Here is a 19,617-nt window from a genome sequence, read left to right as displayed (position 1 = left end):
CGAATCTCAAAGCGATGATTTTTTCCCGTAAAAGGAAAGTAGAGTCCCGAAAAAATGGGCGCTCGTACTCCAACCGACCGTGTTCGCGCAGATACCACAGATGGATGAAATATAGGTGCCTGATCTGATCAACAATGATAAAGATGTTCTTCTGATCTATGGATCTATAACTAAATTTGGAAGGTATAGAATGGTAAATTGCATGCTGCCATTTACATTGATCACATTGGTTATATAAGTTGGTGGCACATGATTTTTTTCCCCCTAATCCTGTGTGTTGACTGTGATATACTATTGAAAGTTTAGGGTCTAATTATATAATTTATAACTAACTTAAGAAGTAAACATAGGATTGACAAAATATATATTAAAATGAATTTAAAAAAATTAACGAGTCTATTAATAAAAGTTCTTCAAGGTAATGCTCTTTAAACTTATGATTGAATCTTGATTTTTTTTTTTTTTTGATAAACCAGATTTGTTAAAATAGTCTAGAATAAATATCTTTAAGGGAATCGAAAAATAAAATAACCGACAATTCACAAGGCATATCTATCATGGCCATCCATAAAAATAGTACCAATATAGTTAACTACATATGTCACAATTTAGTCTGCAGCATTATTAGTTTCTTTATAGTTTTGCGTCATTTTCATAAGACTGCAAAATTGTCCTCATTCTTTAACAAAATTCTGTCTTTAATTTTTTATAGGTGCTAGATGAATTTTTTTGGAAGTGGGAGGGGGTGTGGTTCAACATCCCACCCTCTCGTTAGTAGCTTAAATTTAAAGAATTTACGTACCTCATTTACCAATGGATGAACAAGTCAATTAAAAATATAATTATTCATCTAATCATGTTTTTTTACCCCTCCGACGAGATTGGGCTGCAATGGTGTTGAGTTAATATGGGCCATTCCCAAATAGATGGCCCAATTCACGGATTTAGAATGAGGTGGTGTGGGGATTGGCAACACCTTCTTTCTTTGTGATTTCGCATGTTAAATTGCCAGTCATCCCATTTTTGGGACGCTCCATTGTCGTGGGGTTGCAGCTTCATCTCAAACATATGTTCAAGGTTGTTAGCTTAGCTGTAGCTGTAAACTAGCCGTTAGAGCTTGTACTGTAGTTATAGCTGTAGATGACCTATACTGCAGCTGTACATGAGTTGTACTGTTGTACACGATAACCATCTTCCCTTATAAAAGAAGGGCTATAGCTGTTCTTCAAGTAAATGAGATTGCGAAGTCTCTGTGCTCTGCTGCTGCAAAGCGGGAGTGGAATTCCCATTGTCTCATTATCGCTGGGGAGCGACATAGAACTCGTGGGTGGAGGTGGTTTCATATGAATTCGGCTGCAAACAATAATCCCCTGGATTTTGGTCCAACCTGTGGGCTTTTTCTCTTGTCCAGGTCAATAGGTTTTGGACACTTCACCCTTTTTTTTCAATGCTTGTCTTCCTTTCCAACGAGGATCCTCAGCGATGTGCTAAACATCCTTCGATGGCCGCCATCAGAAAATGAATAGCCATCAAACAACACGCACCATGTATGACATAGCATACACTCATAGATTGCCTTATTTCATGGTCATCCATCTTTTTGATGGCAGCCATCTATAGCTGTATTGCGGTGCTGCTAGTGCAACATAGAGGACCCATGGCGAGCAATCACCATGTCAGGTTCAACCAAAAATATTTCATGGGTGTGAAGAAGGTACGGGTGGCAATTAGATTGGATATAGGTCGGGTTGGATGCAGATCGAGTCAAAAATGTATCAACCCAAATCCGACTTGTTCATTGAATAGATCAAAATGTCAAATCTGAATCCAACTTTTTATTAAACAAGTAACCCGACCATACCCACATGAGCCGTTTATTAAATAGATTAAACGGGTTAGATGGGTTATTCATGGATTAAATAGATTTAAACAAATTAAACAAATTAAGTGAGTTGGGTTAAATAGGTCATAAACAGGTTAAAAGGGCCGAGTTATGATCCGATTCAATTATCAAACGAGTCAAAATAGGTTAAACGAGTTAAAAATTTAAATCTAAACCCAGCTCATTTAATAAACATGTTTAGATAGATTGATTCATTCACGGTCCAAATCTATTTATATCAAACACAAATCTGTTTAAAGTAAGTTGTTTATGGATCGAGTTGACAGGTCGAATCATAAATTGCCGTTCTTTAAGGTAGGCTATGTGAGTCGTATTCATGAAAAAGGTATTGCTTTCGATGTTGAGGTGGCAACTGATCTTGGCCGCCAAAGATAAAACGATATCTTACTACTTGGTCATATTGGATTTCTTTAACTAGGAGGCAGGGGCACATACGTTGGAAGTTATTTGGGTTTTGTCGAGAATTTTCTGAATGAAACGGGTGGTCACGTCATCGAAAATCTAGTCCTTTACATTAAACTCCTGTATTTATTATTATTGCTACTCATAGTTTATGCTGTGGGCTTTTTATTAAGTTTTTTCTAAGTTATCCCACCTTGAAAGTTTTTGATAAGTTTTGTTGGAAATAGAAAATATCTGAGAAATCAGGGCATACATAAGAAGGTTCAGCGGTTGGTAGATTTAATTATGGACTAGAAAATGTTGGTGCATGTGTTGCCCCCAATCTATCCCTCGAAGAAACATGGAAGCATATTCTCATAGAAGACTTTAAGGGAAATTATTATTATTATTTTTTTAAGAACAAGGAATATTAGATTCTTAGTGATTGTTTTGTATGTGGATGCAAAAGTCTTTTACATTTTACAGTGCAGAAAACTTTTGGTTGAAGATAACTCTAGCATTGCCATTAATTGGATCAACAGAAAATCTTCTTCTCGATCATCATATTTTCTTCTTCTCGATATTCTCCATCTCTCTGGATCTTTGGACTTCTTTGATACCAATCATGTTTTCAGAGAATCTAATTTTCCTACATATTGGCTAGTAGGTAGCGATTTTGATTGTGATATCCTCTCGAATGTTGTCATGCACATAGAGTTGGCTGTTTGATTACAACTTGATCGTACGAGATTTTGTTATTGGTGGTCACGCCTGTATCGTTTTTAAGAGGTGTTCTTTATCTCTTTTCACTCAAGATGATAAGGAAGATGACGACGACGATGATGATGTAGCTTTGCTATCCATCTACTTTGATGGGAAGTCGTGGCCAATATATGATCGGGCAGATCACAAACTCCTTCATGGTTTAGAGATTGAATCTACGTGATTGACATTGATTTCATCTTGACAAAAGAACAATGAAATCAGGGATATCCCTTGAGAATGGTTGCCCCTGGCTTCTGTTAGTATATATAATTTTACAATCAAGGGGCTGCCTTGGATGAAGTGGATGGTGATTTGTGTTTGTCTAATACAAGATTAAAAGCAGATTAGGTGGCTAGCATGTTTATTGTTGCGCAAATGTTGTCACCACATTGATTAGGGCATCACATATAAATGTACACATGACTCTTGCATGTCAAATACCAGCTACGCTAGTTTCGCTGATATGCTATCCAAAACGTGATAGTTTGATGACATGTTTGTTCCCATTGGAATACATTCACTACCAAGTATTTTAGTGAAACTATAGTTCATTACGGCAATGGAACATTATGAACTGGATAAATGCTTCTAAAGGAGGTATCAGGTTGCACTGCAAGCTGGTTGGAATATGAAATACGAACAGAGGTCGTAGGAGAAAGGACATTGTGAGTGCAAGATGTATAGATAGTGGATATCTCTCCTTATTCTTTGAGCACTTCACAATTTTAATGCTTTAATGGTCTCGATATCGGTTGTCAGTTTATTGCAAACAAGAAATCATGGATGTGGCAAACCATATGTGAGAATGTGAATGAGGTTTGCCGATTTGTCGTGGTACAAAGTATGATGCTAAAAGGCAAGGTTTTAAATCTCGGGGGATGGAGTTGTCTAAGTTTTTCACATGAACCCTATTTCGACATCTGGGATAGAGGAAATCTCAAGATGCACCGATCCAGATGCTGGATGATAGCAACATATAGGATGGTACCCCATTCCGGTGTCCCGTAGGTGTTCCGTGGAGACTTGAATCCTTGCTAAAGGGCATTTAAGAGGTGGTTAGTACAGATCGCCGAAGAATGCATGATAGGGTCAAATATTCATCGAGACGATGTGACAAAAATACTAGCCATAACATGGTATCTTTATGTAGTATTAATCTAGCAAAAAAGTATAGAGAATAGTAGAAATTTCACAGACAATCTGGTAAAATTTTGGACAGAATAGTAGAAAGTTAATGCCACAATGACAATGAGTTGAGACACATTTTTGTGAGATGAGGTGCTCTCTAGTGACAATGGTTAGACTGATTTTTATCTTCGGAACCAATTTTTATCCTATGTGGCCCTGCTGATACTTGGCACGGAATAACCCTCTGATAAGGGATATTGACAAGAGGCTCAACCATGGGCTAATGTTAAATTCTTTTGGCAGGTGCATGAAGATTGGCCTTATCTTATCGAACATGCTGTGCTGAGTGACGCAGCTGAAAAAATATGAAGGCACATCAATTTATACTACATTCGGTTTTCCTTTCTCTTTAAAATACTCATAGAGTACGTTCACCCTTGCAACTGAAAGAAAATAATGAATGTTAATTTTTGTTAGTTCTTGGTTGCACTGCCACTTCCAGGGCTTCGTGAGATATTGGACTAGGTCTTAAACAGCACAGCCAAAGAAGTTTCTAAGTTCGATGGTTTAACACTTTGACTGGCCACTAAATGAACTTAGAAAGGGCCGGCAATTAGGGGTAGTTCTCCATTGCCGTAGTTATTTGCTGGTTAATTTGGATAAAAAGGAATGAGAGTAATGTAGCTAAATCTCATCTACCAATCGTAAGCTGGCATATGGCATAGCAAAAACCAGCTTCAGTCAGACTTATATTTCTGGGCTGATCCGGATAAGAAAAATCAAAAGATAATTCTTCAGTTGGAACTTTAAAGAGTCCAACTTTAGCAGGACTAGGACTTTTCATCTAGAAAAGAGCTCAAGACCCTAAATATGAATAAAGGCAACAAACTCTTTACTTTCCCTTTTTCTTTATCTTTTCTACATCTCCAGTTCCTTAGAGCTCTATTTGCATCAAGTATCAGAAGATCTCTGATCGGATTAGCTTCGGCAACCTTATTTACTCTTCTCTTTATGTGCATATCAGTGCTTCATCTTTCACTAGAATAGATCAATCAGTGCCCTCCATGTCTCCAATCATCATATCGGATTTTGGTGACAATAGACAGGTTGTTCGGCAAAAAGATTGGACAAGAACCACCTCTGATGTGGCCATGTCGTAGTTATAAGCTTTCTTCAATCTGCTGGTAGTTTAATGTTCTTGTTTCTTTCCTTGTTTTGTAATTTTTCTTTTCCTTCCGTTCTTTGTTTACTTTTAACTAGGGTTGCAAATGGGTCGGGTCGGGTCGGGTCTTGAGTGTCCTCCATCCGATCCGATTTCTTGTTCGGATCCTAATTTTGGACCCAAACATGACCCGATTGAAAATCGGGTCGGGTTGGATTGGGTCGGATCCATGCCTACAAATTTTGACCGACGGGTCATTCGGATAGGGTCGGATCCGGGTTTATATATTTTTATATTCAAAGTTCTACTATATAATAGTAAATAACATCAAGCAATTATTGTCCTAATTCTTTTTGGAAAAGAAAATAGATATTTTATTAGATAAGCTATATTCACATGTTCAAATTCAACATTCTCTAAATTCAACAAGTTGGTTCCAAGCATCAATGCAACATTCTCTAAAAAAAAAACTGACCCAAAAAAAATAGGTCGGGTCGGGTCTGGGTCCGGATCAAAATTGGGTGGACCCGACCCGACCCGAAAAATAGAACGAGTCCAAATTTAGGACCCGACCTGGCCCCGTGGGTCCTAAAATTCGGATCGGGTCGGATCAGATCAAGTCACGGGTTGACCCGACCAATTTGACTCGATCCGACCCGACCCATTTGCAGCCCTACTTTTAACATTATTTCCTAGTAACGCAACAGCCGACGAATACCTCTCCATTCTCCTCCCTCATCTTCTCTCCCTCTTCCCACTTCTCTTTCATTCAAGGGAAGCAAGCTTAAGGCTTAAGGGGTCTTAAAGGTGAGCACAGTGGCTGCTAAGCAATCTTCTCATCCCGAGGGTTAATATAATTCGCAACATGGAGTTCTCAAAACTAGAGATAGCAATGAATCAGGTACAATTCAAGTAAGCTATTATCCATAAAATCTTTAGACTGGGCATGCTTCTGCTCCTCCACTACTGTGTAGTCTTCTTTATAGTGGTTCAGCTGGATTTGCTCATGCAAGATTAGTCGAGTACCAATGAAACTGAGCAAAGTGCCACCCTACTCAAAAGTCAAAACCGGCGAACCTTCCAAGTCCCAACGTTAAGAGGCAGTGATGCTTTTGCAAGCGGCGACGTGGAGTGTTGCAATATCACCCAATTGGGCCATCCAACCCTCCGGGGAGTGCCATTACCCGCCAAATTTCTGATGCCTTGCATAAAAATAGTATGCGTACCCATCCGATCCGGCCGTTAATGTGTACACGGAGCTAACCCACGGACGGCAGATCTTACGTCCTCATAAAGTTTCTATGAGTAGCTATAAATTTGGTGCTCTCGGATATCGGGAGCAATTGGGAAGCGGGATCGAGAGCGGGAATCGAAGTCTTTCCTTCCCTTATCTCAGGTTTTTTTACCCTTCGATCCGGGGGAAGATTCCTCCCGTAAAATCTTTCTTCGACAATAGAACGAAATTTGGATCTCGTCTTCGCAATGGCGGCGATCTACAGTCTCTTCATCATTAACAAATCCGGCGGTCTCATATTCTACAAGGTAAATTTAAAACCCTAATTCCACCATTTTTTTGTTTTTTTGAATGGTAGTCTCAGATTTTTGCTTTGTTCTTGTAAGAATTGTTGATTCGATAAATTTTGAGCAAAAGAGTTAGATTTTTTTTTATCGAGTTTTGGGGTGCTGAAAGGATTATGGATCGGCGGGGCGGATGGACACGAACGATAGCTTGAGGCTGGCGAGCTTGTGGCACTCGATGCATGCGATCTCGCAGCAGCTATCACCCACCACCGGATGCAGCGGGATCGAGCTCCTCCAGGCCGACACCTTCGATCTCCACTGCTTCCAATCCCTTACTGGTATCAAGTCGACGCATCTCTATGATTTGTTCCCAGTTTGATTAGATTGTTGAGGTTGATGTATGAGAGGAGACTAGAAAAGGGCAGATATAGATGACCTTTAAATTGATTTTAGTTTTTTTGGTAAAATCTTGGGCTTACTGTTTGAGAGCAAACATGGGAACTATGGATTTGAGTTGCCAATATAGATTAGTGTGCAATTTTATATGATTTGTGAGCTAAATGCTCGAGAGCGGGCTTGGAAATCATGAAATTTAATGTACCTGTTTGGCTTGGTTTTTCACTTTGATAGGTTTTCTAGGACTAATAATCAATTTTTAAGTTACCTATTTAGGTCAAGAAGCGGGGTTAGTAGGTTATGATGGGAGAAGACTACCGGAAAAGTCAAAGATCTTTGTAGCGAATTCTATCATTTGGATGTCTTGCACTGGAGGGATTTATTTGAAGAAAAAGAGGACTTGGTCTTGAAATATACAGTCTCTGGAATGTCCTAATTGATTTAGTGGGAAATAACATGAAGTGTTGATTCAATTCATTGTGCCAAACACTGATACCTTTTCTCTTTTCATTTTCAGGGACACGCAATTTTTATTTCTTTTACATTTTTTTGATGCAAGAATTATTCATTTCTTATACTTAATTCCAAGGGCAGGTATCCAATGAAAGGCTAGATATTGAATTGACATGTTTATGTGTGTCTCTATTCATTTCTTTGATCTAATCAGGTACCTGTTTGAATGCCATGTTGCAGTAAGCCAAACAACACAAAGAAAAGGCAAAAAGCAATATGGTAGGCTATTTACATATTGGTGTTCATAATGGAGGTTTATTGATGAGGGACTAAAGGTTGATGCATTTAGAAAATTACAATGCCATATTGCAGCAATAGACAAACCGAAAGGAGCATATTCTAACCCAGTTGCATGGGTGAGATAAACTAATGGATGTCATTTATTAGGCGAAAGGTTGATTCCATGATGTTTTTAGGAAAAGTATTAATTGACTAGATTCTGTTGTTTCATTTTGGTGGAAATTAAATAACCTTTAAACTCTTTCTGTTTGTGGTAGCATGAAAATTTTGTTATGTTGAGTAGATAACAAATACTTGCTTTGTCTCAGTGCAATAAAGTGATTTGACTTGTCAGGAAAGTGACAATTTGAATCTGATTAATTCAAGAAAATAGTGGTTTTGCTTGTAAAACCCAGCTGTGTAGTTTCCTAAATTTCCTTCATTGTAACTCTGAAAATTTTGATGCACAACATTGAGTCAAGGAAGTATTATAACACTCCCAGCCCGAGAGAGAGGGAGAGGGCGAGAGAGAGAGAGAGAGAGAGAGAAATGAGTGGACTTACGGATACTAATTATTATGTTCAAGCAGTGTTGTAACATCATCCATTAGTTTACTAGTAGCATCCTGCAGGTTGTTGCATAATACCATCACTTCTACTTAACAGCACTGCAACTTTGGCATTTGAATTGTTCCTACTTCTCCTTATTCTCCACTGATAGCTCTCACCAATCTAGAACCATAACTCTTGAAGCCGTTCATCCTATATGTTATTTGATTTCTTCAATAGCTTCTTTCTTTCATTCTCACCTACATCTTAGACGGACGTATTGTAAGTTAGTAAGTTCCTCACAAAGTAGAAGATTTTAAAGAGATTGTAGTTTCTTAAATTGTTGAATCGCATGGTTGACATAATCTAAATTCAAAGAATAACATCTTCCATTTCCATGAGCATGATGTTGCAAGCAACCACAAATGCTGTTTGATATTATCTTGAAGTATTTTTGTTTGTGAAAATCCATATCAATTGAGGAAAGGTAAAGCCTAGAGTCTGTCATGATGGTTTTTTCTCCTACTACATTGTCCATATCAGAACCCTTCCCTATCCAAAGCCACCTAAGATAATAATTTTATGGAGGACGATGGTGAACACATTCTACAATCAGTTTTCACAATTTGATATGCAGATGTATCAGTCGTTAGACCAACCAAAGTCCTAGAACAGGCTTATGACATGCTTTGAAGAAAAACAAAAGTTGATAGTTAGATTTCATGTATTTTGGTAGCGAGGTTTTCATCCAGGCTTTTCTTATTTGGAAGCTGAGTGACAATGAACTTGGTATCTGTGGGATTCTGTTCATATTAGTCTTTTGCCCCTTATGTTAATTGTGTATCAGCCACCATATGGAGTGTGAAGGAGAATTATTTGCTTCACGCACCTGTGACCACTACTTGACCTACCAGTTCCCTTATAGGTTATCTTCTATAGTCTGCAAGCAGGAATAGTTGTCCACGTAAAAGTTAATAGCTCACATATATATTTTACCAGCAATTTCATGTTCTTATGTCAAGTTGCTTTGAGATTTAGGTAAAAGTAAATTGTCCAAAGCTAAAGGGCATACTTTTTTTAGTACCACTGCTATGGTCCCGGAGAATGCTTGATACCCAAGCCCTGCCCTTAAATTTTTCAAGGATCCTGATGAGAGATTAGATATAATCTATTTGCCACCATAGCTATCTTTATGATAGTCATATTCATGGAGTTTGAGAGAAGCTTACATTACTAGCTTATTGGTGTCCTTTTAAAATGCTTTTAACCGGCCATCATTATCAGTGTGCCTATATTTTAGCCTAAATCTGCAGTATGTTTTTATGCCCATTCGCATGTTTCCATGCTTGGCACACTCCTTAACCAGATACGATGTCTTCAAAATTCTATGATATAATCCTTTTGTCAATGTTCTTCTGGATCTTGTATCTCTTTTAATTATCAACAGAAATTTTAAATCATATTGATATGTTGATTTTTTTTCCAATAAATATATGACAGGTACAAAAATTTTTGTTGTTTGCGAACCTAGCACACTACACATGGAAGGTCTGCTAAAAGTTATCTATGAGTTGTATACGGATTATGTTCTGAAGAACCCTTTCTATGAAATGGAGATGCCAATCCGTTGTGAACTTTTTGATGTGAACCTTTCTCAAGCAATCCAGAAAGACCGTGTTCCCCTGTTGGGGCGTTGAAAAAGAAGTCCCAACTTTAATCTTTTACTTGTTCGTTTCCCAAACTCGATCGAGTTTGTTAATGTGGATAATTGTATTGTCAATCAATATGAATGAACCTAAGCACTTTTTGTTGTTGTGGATAATTGAGTTTGTTAATGTGGATAATTTTCGAAATGTTCAAGATTTGGATCAGTTAATTATTTTTAATCCTGTTCTGTCCAGCTTATACTTTTGAATTGAGGCATGCATCATTTCATTTTGGGATGGAAAGTTTTCTATTATGTTTCTTTGCAGATCAATATTTATGCACGTAGTCAGTGGCAAACTTTTTGTTAGAATTTTTGTGGTTACACTGTTAAAGCATCCTCGTTTGCATGATAAGGTGGAAACAAAATCATAAAGGTCCAGGTGCTCTTGTAGAATTTAGTCTGCCCGCTTGAAAGCTTAATTAGGCCTCAGTTTACCCACTGAATTGTTTTGCAAGGTTTTTCAGCAGACATTGCACATTTAAAACCTATATAAAGTTTTTAGCAGGTCTACCAGCATACATCAAGCAACTTTGATACATCATTATGTGAAGTTAGAGAAATTTGGTCTCATCAAGATCTACCATCAAGTTATGACACAAAAATCACCATTTGTGAAGTAGTGAAACTTTAATATATATATATATATATATATATATATATATATATATATATATATATATATATATATATATATATATATATGGTACCCAAGCAGCATTCTCCACCTTAGATAAGCTAATATTTAGTAGTCTCCAAGATATTCTTTGACCTCATCATGCTTTATGATGGCTTGTAAGAGTTTTAAATTAAAAAAAAAAAAGGAAAATAACATGGCCTCTGCCATGCCCCCATCAGAGTCTTTACCGCACGCAAGCCGAACCATATTTAATAACCAAAAGAGGGGAGAGTCTACGTCGATCAGCACCATTTTATTTTAAAAATCTGAATCGTGCTGGTTTCTAATCGATCCGATTAGATACATTTTGAAGTAGCCGATTTGGTATTGCTCAACAACCTATATTAGTGATTTAATAAATTACTATATTCCAAAAAATCATGATAAATATAAAAACCTTCCTTCCCATCCCCCACCCACCGATCCAAAACAATCCTCGAACCGCCCTTCTAACCTAACCTCTATTAGCTTGGCTATCCAACAATTCTCGGTTATCCTTGGTTTGTTGGTTGACACGTGACACTATGTAGAAATACTTTTTTTTTGTAGGAAAGAGAGGGCATCGCATTACTATAAAACTTACACCATCCAATAAATTAAGTACATACTCTTTTGTATCAAACAAGATTTGATTTAGATTCGAGGACTAGTATGAATTCGGTGATCTTATCCGCTTCAAAATTTTCGCTGACCTATTCTAACATCGCAATCCAAAGCGGGTCCCAACACGGAGAAAGATTCCGAATATACCGTTACTCGACGAGTCGGCGGTCGCCAGGCTCGCAAGACCGCAAAATTCGGACTCCGAATATCATTACAAAATCCGACCGACCAAGAGAGCTCGTGGGGCCCAGTCGTGATGGGCGACCAAAAGCGGCAAAAGAAAACGTACTCTTGGTGCACATTAGCCCTTTAGCTTTCGCACACCGTCGGAAGACACGTACGATGTGGCGGCAAGCACGAATGGGAAGTGAGCACGTAGACAAAAAAGAACCTGCGTGTCGTGTTTCTTACTGGATGATGTCAGGCCGGTGATCTTTTCCACGTGCCACTCGACTGTCTGTTAGACCTCGCAAAGACTAGTTGGTTTGGACGCGTGTCACTAGCCTGAGTCAATCACAATCTGTTGACCATAGCTAAAATTTCTTGCCAACCTCTAATCCACAAAAAAAATTTCTTTAGAGATACGTATATACTCTTATTGATTAATTTGGTGGTCATTGGTGCACAAATATTACTCATGCCATGAATCATAGATGAACATATAGTGGACAGTAAAAAATTTACACTTCTCGTCAATTTAGATTGCACCGATTGCAACCTTGCATGCATCTAACCCTTGCTTTTTTGGTTTTTCCTTTGGTGAAACTAACAATTGTTGGTTATATTATCATATAGACGATCTTTAGCAAACAGGATTAGCACCTAAACAAATAGCAGTTTGGGGCAAAGCCAGTTGGTAGAATCATTGTTTTGGCACTGTTCTCCAAAACTATTTGTGACAACTTCAAAACTAAAATTCCGGGGTTTTTAGTTAGTCAGTTACCAACTGTGATGGAAGGTTTGTTTCTAATGTTTTGTGGCGAGAACTAAGAAGGATCCCTGGCGAAGGAAAAGATAAGAATGGATTAAAATATACATCAGGGATGATCACATCCCAGATGGGAATCATAGAATCCACAGTCCCCCTAAGTTCTAGTAAACCTCATAATAATCACTCCTTACTACTTATAATCACTCATACTGTACATGGCTTCAGGCCAAAGGATCCGTGCAAATCATTAATATTCATTGAGAGCAGCGCTTCCGCATAAATTTTAAATCAGAGAAGGGAGATCATAACATACACCATGAATTCCAAATTGTTAACAAAGCTCATTCATTACCCAGTCTGCCCAAAAGAAAAGAAGATCATTGATTGCACCATCAAAGAAAATTAGTTGTACAATTTTTTTTTTTCTTTTCTTTTGTCAATCCATTACATACAAACATATGTTATGTATCAATCTATTACATACAAACATATGTTATGTATCAATTACACATGTTCACAGTGACTCTGAGCTTCACTGCACAATGCACAAAACATATTCTATACAAAAAACATCCTATTTTTCCAAAAGAGATATAAAATGGAAACTGCGGCTCAACCCTGCACCTACATCCACTTCCACCATTTTCCACGTCATGCGGCCGAGGGCGCAGTGACGTAATGCACTACCCCAGCCTCCGACAGCACCGCCAGGAGCGGCTGCTTCAACTCATCCTGCGCCACCTCCACCGCCGCCGGCCCCTTGTAGTCCAGCGACTCGTCGTTATAAATATTCCACCACTTCTTCACCAGCATCTTGATGTCCTCCCGGTCCATGTTTGCCTCCTTCCCGGTGTACCTCCACGGCTTCGAACCCTGCATCCAAAATTAAAAAATAAAATTCACCCATCATCATCAGCGCGAAGCTCAAAGCAACAACCATTAGATTTATCAGACGGTCAGGAATTCATCAAACGTACCGCAGCGCAGTAGTGGACCACCTTGAGCTTTTCCAGCTCCACGTTCTCCGGGTGCCTCCACAGCATCGCGAGGACCAAATTGTAAACCCCAGCGATCGGCTTGTAAATATCCTTAAAGAACATGTTCAAAAAGTCCTGCACCCAGAAAATATATAAAAATTCGTACCAATTCACACAAAAGCCCTTGCGATTTGCGTAATAGACGAAAAAGGAGTCCGGGATTACCTGTTCCGCAAAAGAGGTGGGGGTAGTGGACTTGAGGGTCTTGAGAAGAGACTCGGCGGTGGCGAGGCTGGGCTCGTGGACGAACATTCCGGCGTTGAAGTAGAGCGCCGGCGGCGGACCCAGCTTGTCCTCCGGCCAGGATACCTTATCCGGGCACTGCTGGCAGTACCCGATCTGGTACTGCGGCGTGTGACTCCACGTCTTCTCGCAGAAGCAATCCATCACCGCATAGAAGTTTCCATCCGGGAGGTCGAAGAGGTGGTCGATGTTATCATATACCTGGATATCCGCGTCCAGGTATATCATCTTCTGGTACTCCACGAACTGCACACCATATACCAATACCATATTCAGAATAAGACAGTCGTCGTAGGCTACAAGATTTTGTTTTTATTACGAAAATGCCACGAGGGACGCATGCAACGCGGCAGCCCATATCACGTGCCAAAAGGACGGAGAAGAGGCGGTGAGATTACCTCCCAGATACGGAGCTTGGAGTAGTTGATTACGTAGTAAGCCATGGCGAACTGGGTCTGGTTCTCGGGAGGGTAGACGGGCTCGATCTCGCGGACGAGGCAGCCCTGGGAGCGGAGGATCCGGCGGTGGTCCTCCGGCACGTCCGGCAGGACCGCCACCACCAGCTGGTACGCCGACCTCACCTTCCTCAAACCCTTGGCCAGCCCCACCACGCCCTTCCAATAATCGCCGTCTCCGGCGAGGAACGTCACGTACGCCCTCCTGGCCTGCGTCTTCGCCGCCGGCTTTCCATATCGGCCGGCCATCGCCGCCAGCTTCCTGACGATCTCTGGCGCCATCGCAGAAAACGAACGAAGAGAACTAAAGAAAAGAGGAGGAGGGGGAGGCTCGGGAAGACCGAACAAAAGAGGGAAAGCTTGACAGCTTTAGTAGATCAGAGAAGCAATAGTAAGAACTCGAAGGGATCGGGGAACTTGTGAGTTGTGAGTCCTTTCAAAGTGGGGGATTGGGGGGTCTTAAATAACCGCGGGGGGGGGGAGGAGCGGGAGGGCCCACTGTATAGTTGAAAATGCGGAAAGATGGATTATTTTGTCTGTAGCTTTTCACGGTGGTTTGGGATGTGTACCGTACACGTGTTGGATGCGTTGGATCGAGCGGTTGCAGGAGGGTTCCGGGAATGTTCGTGAAAGGGATATTTTTGGAAAGTAAAGAAAACGCTACAACTTTGGAGCCCTCCCGCCTGGACCTCCAATACCGGTTAACGGACCGTTCGAGATTAAAGGCTTGTTTGGTATTATTATTATTATTATTTATAAAATAAAATTATAGAAACCGGCATAAAATATTCTAATTTTTATTATTTAAAAATATTTTAAATAATATAAATTAATATTAATTTTACTAAGTTTAAAATAGAAAACTTATATCACACTAATACATTTTTTCTCGACCACCATTCCTATTATTTTGAAAAAAACCATAGTTAGTCATCATTATCTATACCATAACCACTACAATATTGCTATGACAACCGTTATAGTCGTTGCCACCACCATCTGCGCATATTGTCACCCCCACTAAAGCTTAGAGGTGGCAATTGGACCGAGTCGGGTAAGATATAATCGAGTTAATTGTAGATTAGGCCAAAATTTTATCAACTCAAAACGATCGATTTATTATATAGATCAAAATTTTAAATCTAAATCCGACCTATCTATTAAACAGATAATCCGATCTAATCCACATAACTCATTTATTAAAATAAATCAAATCAAGTTAAATGGATTAGATAGGATTTTAACAGATTAAATAGATTTAAATAAATTAAACATGTTAAGCGGGTTGAGTTAAACAGGTCATAAACAGATTGAGCAGGTTTTAAACTGGTTAAACATATTTTAAACAGGTTAGATGGATCGGATTATGACCCGATCCAATTATTAAATAAGTTAAATAGGTCAAAAGTTTAAACATGAACCCAACCCATTTAATAAATAAGTTTAAACGAATTAGTCTATCTACAATTTAAACCCATTTATATCAAACCCAAACTTGCTTAAAACAGATTGTTCACGAATCAAGTTGATGGGTCAAATCATATATTGTCATCTCTACTAGAGCCTCCACTGTATTACCACCATCATCGTTGCCATCATACCCACATTATTGATGCCATCATCAATAATGTGGATATGAAAATACATAAGTTGGTATGCCTCCTCTAGACTGAAGATATGCGTCGTCATTAGCTCCTTTTTGATATCGTCCCTCAGCTCGAATCGGTACTTAGTTAGGGACTGTCGCTTCGTCTCCATAAGGTTGCTGCGAAGCATCAACTCATGGAATCGGAAGATGTACTTTTCTACGGAAAAGCTTCTTTGTCGATGCTTCAATAGTTTTTCGAAAAGGGTCTCCTTATAATCAAGAGAAAAAAACTTCTCCTTCCATATCACCGCGTCACCAATATTCATCATCATTATTGTCACCATCACTATAGCATCGATTATCTTTACCATCACTATCATCATGTAGACCATGATGATCATATTTATACATTCAAAATAATTGATTACATCAAATCTATTTTATATTTAAAAATGAAAAAATAAAAAAAATAGATATTTTTTGAAAAATAAAAAAATAAAGTAAGACAAGACATAACTGAAAAATTATATTTGTTTTGAACAGATTGGATTTGTCAGTATCGCTGGTCTAGGTTAGTCGACTTGAACCTGCGGTCGCAAAGTTTTATGTCCCTCTCTACGTTCCTGCCGTTAGCTTGCAAATGACGTGCAAGGTCTACCGACATGGGTGGTTCGAATACGTGCCAGCCGCAAGATTCCGAATATACCGTTACTCGACGAGTCGGCGGTCGCCAGGCTCGCAAGACCGCAAAATTCAGACTCCGAATATCATTACAAAATCCGACCGACCAAGAGAGCTCGTGGGGCCCAGTCGTGATGGGCGACCAAAAGCGGCAAAAGAAAACGTACTCTTGGTGCACTTTACCCCTTTAGCTTTCGCACACCGTCGGATGACACGTACGATGTGGCGGCAAGCACGAACGGGAAGTGGGCACGTAGACAAAAAAGAGCCTGCGTGTCGTGCTTCTTACTGAATGATGTCAGGTCGGTGATCTTTTCCACGTGCCACTCGACTGTCTGTTAGACCTCGCAAAGACTAGTTGGTTTGGACGCGTGTCACTAGCTTGAGTCAATCACAATCTGTTGACCATAGCAAAAAATTCTTGCCAACCTCTAATCCACAAAATTTTTTTCTTTAGAAATATATATATACTCTTATTGATTAATTTGGTCGTCAATGGTGCACAAATATTGCTCATGCCATGTGTTGTGGTTCGAATTTGGCCCGAGGGTGACCACGCCGGTGGAGTCGAAGGACCATCGATGATTGGAGGAAAAAGATAGAAGCCACCTCCTGCGCGGCGGCAACGGCGGACGTGCACAAAGTCTCACGGGTGTTTCCAGCAATGGCCCTTCGACGGTCAAGTTAGAGTGGGGTAAATTTGGTCCAGCCAAAAAGTCCTTTAGAAGTACCTGACTAGGCTATTTATAGCTCCGGTTGAGAGGCCCAGGTGGCAGAGGCATTGTCCGCCCTCATCATAAGAGGGGGCGTGGCTTTGAGCCGAATGGCGCGCAGCTAAGGCTGGCCGGTGGCATGTGGTGCTGTCCGTTCTCAAGAACGGTAAGATGTTGACAGTCGTAGCAAGGTATGGCCGAAGTAGTCGTGGTGTTGTCCTTTGACTATCGAGGGCCAGCTATCGAAGCGTGGCGTAGAGGCGATGTAATGTACGGCCACGTAGGAGGGCGTGGGTACACACATGGGCGCAGTTGTTGGCGAGGCCGAACCCATTGAGAGGTCGCATCATGCGTTTGGCGAGGTCGGCTGGACGGATGCTGAGGATAGCTCGGCTCCCAGGGTTCCGAGATGTACTCGATGGAGCGCCCCGAGCTCGAGGGTCAGGGCGTGCTACTGAAGTGAGCGCCCCAAGTTTGGTCGGGGCGGGTCAGCGAACATTGGAGACGCCCCGAACTTGGTCGGGCGAGTCGGTAAATATCCGAGGCCTATGGAGCTTTTGGCGGAGTCCGAGGTCGAGCAGATTCTAGGCCGGGCCGAGGATTCAACCGGTCGGTACTGGCGTTTATTGGGCCAAAACTGGGTGGCCTTTTAGCTGTGGGCTGGACGATCTAATTTATCATCAATGAAGTCTGCATTTCTTTCAGCATATTGCGCCTTTGATCAAGTATTTGAGCTCGTCCCGCTTCAAGCTTGGATATCGAAATCCGAACTACGTAACTTAGGTCCCAGCCTATCCCGCATAGCGGGAGCCGTGTTTGGCATTTGCCGAAGTCCTTGAGCACAGCATATACCTCCAATTCGGAGATAACCCTCCCATAGGACGAGCTTGTAGCTCTTTGTCCAACATCGTGGGCCACTTTAAGCCCTGCCCAGGAGGGCGAAGTCGGAGGAAAAAGAAACCGACTGGAGACTAGCTTAAGGATAGAAGCTTGTCCGAGGGTCGACGCCAGCTGGGGAATAGGGGTGAGCTCGGAGATGAGCGTTCACCAGAGAGTAGGAATCCCCCCGAAGGTAGAGCAAACCATGCAGTTGCGGGGTTCTTTAGCTCCCGGGCGTCCCGAGTCGAGCTCGAAGGAGGCGCTCTTATGGGCAAGTACCGCGATTGTCGAGCTTTTCAAGCTGAGCTCGCGCGATTCGCTCCTATCGCAATAGTAATCAGGGGAGATGCCTTCGGTGTGCGATCGATATAAGGTCGGACGTCTCGAATTTAATTCAAGGGACGTTGTGGTAGATTCCTGCAGTACCGGAAGCTCTGAGGCTCGTGATCGATATCGAGTTTATCAGTTTCTTGGAGAGGGGGATTTCGAGTGAAAATACCTCATTCAATAGCTGGCCCCGAGGCGGACGCACAATAACGGCGATAACCCGCACCTCTCAGACGTAATGAAGTCTGCAAGTGCCCGACGACTTTCCGAGCCGAGCCGAGCTCAAGAGACAACTTTGTAGATGCCCCCCACTCAGATTAGGGACGTACTTGCAGAATCCTATGGACGAGGGTGCTCTTCCTTGGCTCCCCATTGATGCCGCAGGGCATCTCGAGCCGAATTCGAGGGATGACTTTGTAGTGCCCCCCACTTAGATCGAGGCGTATTTGTAGGATCCTGCGAACGGGGGTGCTCTTCTTTGGCTCCCCGTTGATGCTGTAGGGCATCTTGAGCCGAGCTCGAGGGATGACTTTGTAGATGCCCCCCACTCAGATTAGGGGCGTATTTGTAGGATCCTGCCGATGGAGGTGCTCTTCCTTGGCTCTCCATTGATGCCGCAGGGCATCTCGAGCCGAGCTCGAGGGATGACTTTGTAGATACCCTCCACTCAGATCAGGGGCGTATTTGTAGGATCCTTTGGACGGGGGTGCTCTTCCTTGACTCCCCGTTGATGCTGCAGGGCATCCCGAGCCGAGCTCGAGAGATGACTTTGTAGATGCCCCCCACTCAGATCAGGGGCGTACTTGTAGGATCCTGCGGACGGGGGTGCTCTTTCTTGGCTCCCCATTGATGTCGTAGGACATACCGAGCCGAGCTTGAGGGATGACTTGTAGATGCCCCCCACTCAAATCATGGGCGTATTTGCAGGATTCTGCGGATGGGGGTGCTCTTTCTTGGCTCCCCGTTGATGCCGCAGGGCATTCCGAGCTGAGTTCGAGGGATGACTTTGTAAATAGAACCTGCAGTTGTGAGGCCCTTGGACTCTCGCTAAGTCCCCGAGGCGAGCTCAAATGGGTGACTTTATAGATTTATCGGTATATAACTTGTGCTGCCAGGGCATACAGAGTGTGTCGAGCCCACTAGGGCGTTTCAGAGATGCCTTGGAAAAGTCCCAGAGGGTAACTTCATTAATTAACATAGTCCGGAAAAAGAAAGCCCTGACCTGGAGGGGCTAAGGTCC

At 41.4% G+C, this 19,617-nt stretch overlaps 2 protein-coding genes across 3 annotated transcripts; one reads left to right on the top strand and one right to left on the bottom strand.

Moving 5' to 3' along the window:
• The first annotated feature begins 6,391 nt into the window (after window positions 1-6,391).
• On the top strand, window positions 6,392-10,425 carry LOC103709630 (trafficking protein particle complex subunit 4-like). Of its 2 annotated transcripts, XM_039132910.1 has the most exons (4): window positions 6,392-6,881; window positions 7,030-7,198; window positions 7,950-7,988; window positions 10,037-10,425. In XM_039132910.1, the coding sequence occupies exons 1-4, from the start codon at window positions 6,822-6,824 to the stop codon at window positions 10,231-10,233; spliced, it is 465 nt and encodes a 154-aa protein (XP_038988838.1). In that variant the 5' UTR covers window positions 6,392-6,821; the 3' UTR covers window positions 10,234-10,425. The 2 variants fall into 2 exon arrangements, with proteins under 2 accessions (XP_038988838.1, XP_008793292.1); XM_008795070.3 differs by lacking the exon at window positions 7,950-7,988.
• Window positions 10,426-12,834: 2,409 nt separating this feature from the next.
• LOC120112890 (galactinol synthase 2-like) lies at window positions 12,835-14,616 on the bottom strand. Its single transcript, XM_039132909.1, has 4 exons — window positions 14,133-14,616; window positions 13,657-13,980; window positions 13,432-13,566; window positions 12,835-13,327 (listed from the first exon to the last, which is right to left on the bottom strand). Exons 1-4 carry the CDS (start codon window positions 14,469-14,471, stop codon window positions 13,106-13,108), a joined length of 1,020 nt encoding a protein of 339 aa, XP_038988837.1. The 5' UTR covers window positions 14,472-14,616; the 3' UTR covers window positions 12,835-13,105.
• Window positions 14,617-19,617: the final 5,001 nt, after the last annotated feature.

Source organism: Phoenix dactylifera, chromosome 13 (assembly GCF_009389715.1).
Source record: "Phoenix dactylifera cultivar Barhee BC4 chromosome 13, palm_55x_up_171113_PBpolish2nd_filt_p, whole genome shotgun sequence".
Classification (NCBI taxonomy): Eukaryota; Viridiplantae; Streptophyta; class Magnoliopsida; order Arecales; family Arecaceae; genus Phoenix; species Phoenix dactylifera.
The sequence above is the reverse complement of the archived record's forward strand: the minus strand, read 5'-3'. Positions and strand labels throughout refer to the sequence as shown.

Coding starts and splice junctions, on each gene's coding strand:
- LOC120112890 (XM_039132909.1), bottom strand. CDS start 14,471: ATGGCGCCAGAGATCGTCAGGAAGCTGGCGGCGATGGCCGGCCGATAT. Junction 13,981..14,132: donor CCAAGCTCCGTATCTGGGAG/GTAATCTCACCG, acceptor TATGGTGTGCAG/TTCGTGGAGTACCAGAAGAT. Junction 13,328..13,431: donor TGGTCCACTACTGCGCTGCG/GTACGTTTGATG, acceptor TTTTGGATGCAG/GGTTCGAAGCCGTGGAGGTA.
- LOC103709630 (XM_039132910.1), top strand. CDS start 6,822: ATGGCGGCGATCTACAGTCTCTTCATCATTAACAAATCCGGCGGTCTC. Junction 7,199..7,949: donor CTGCTTCCAATCCCTTACTG/GTATCAAGTCGA, acceptor GCCATGTTGCAG/TAAGCCAAACAACACAAAGA. Junction 7,989..10,036: donor AAAAGGCAAAAAGCAATATG/GTAGGCTATTTA, acceptor AATATATGACAG/GTACAAAAATTTTTGTTGTT.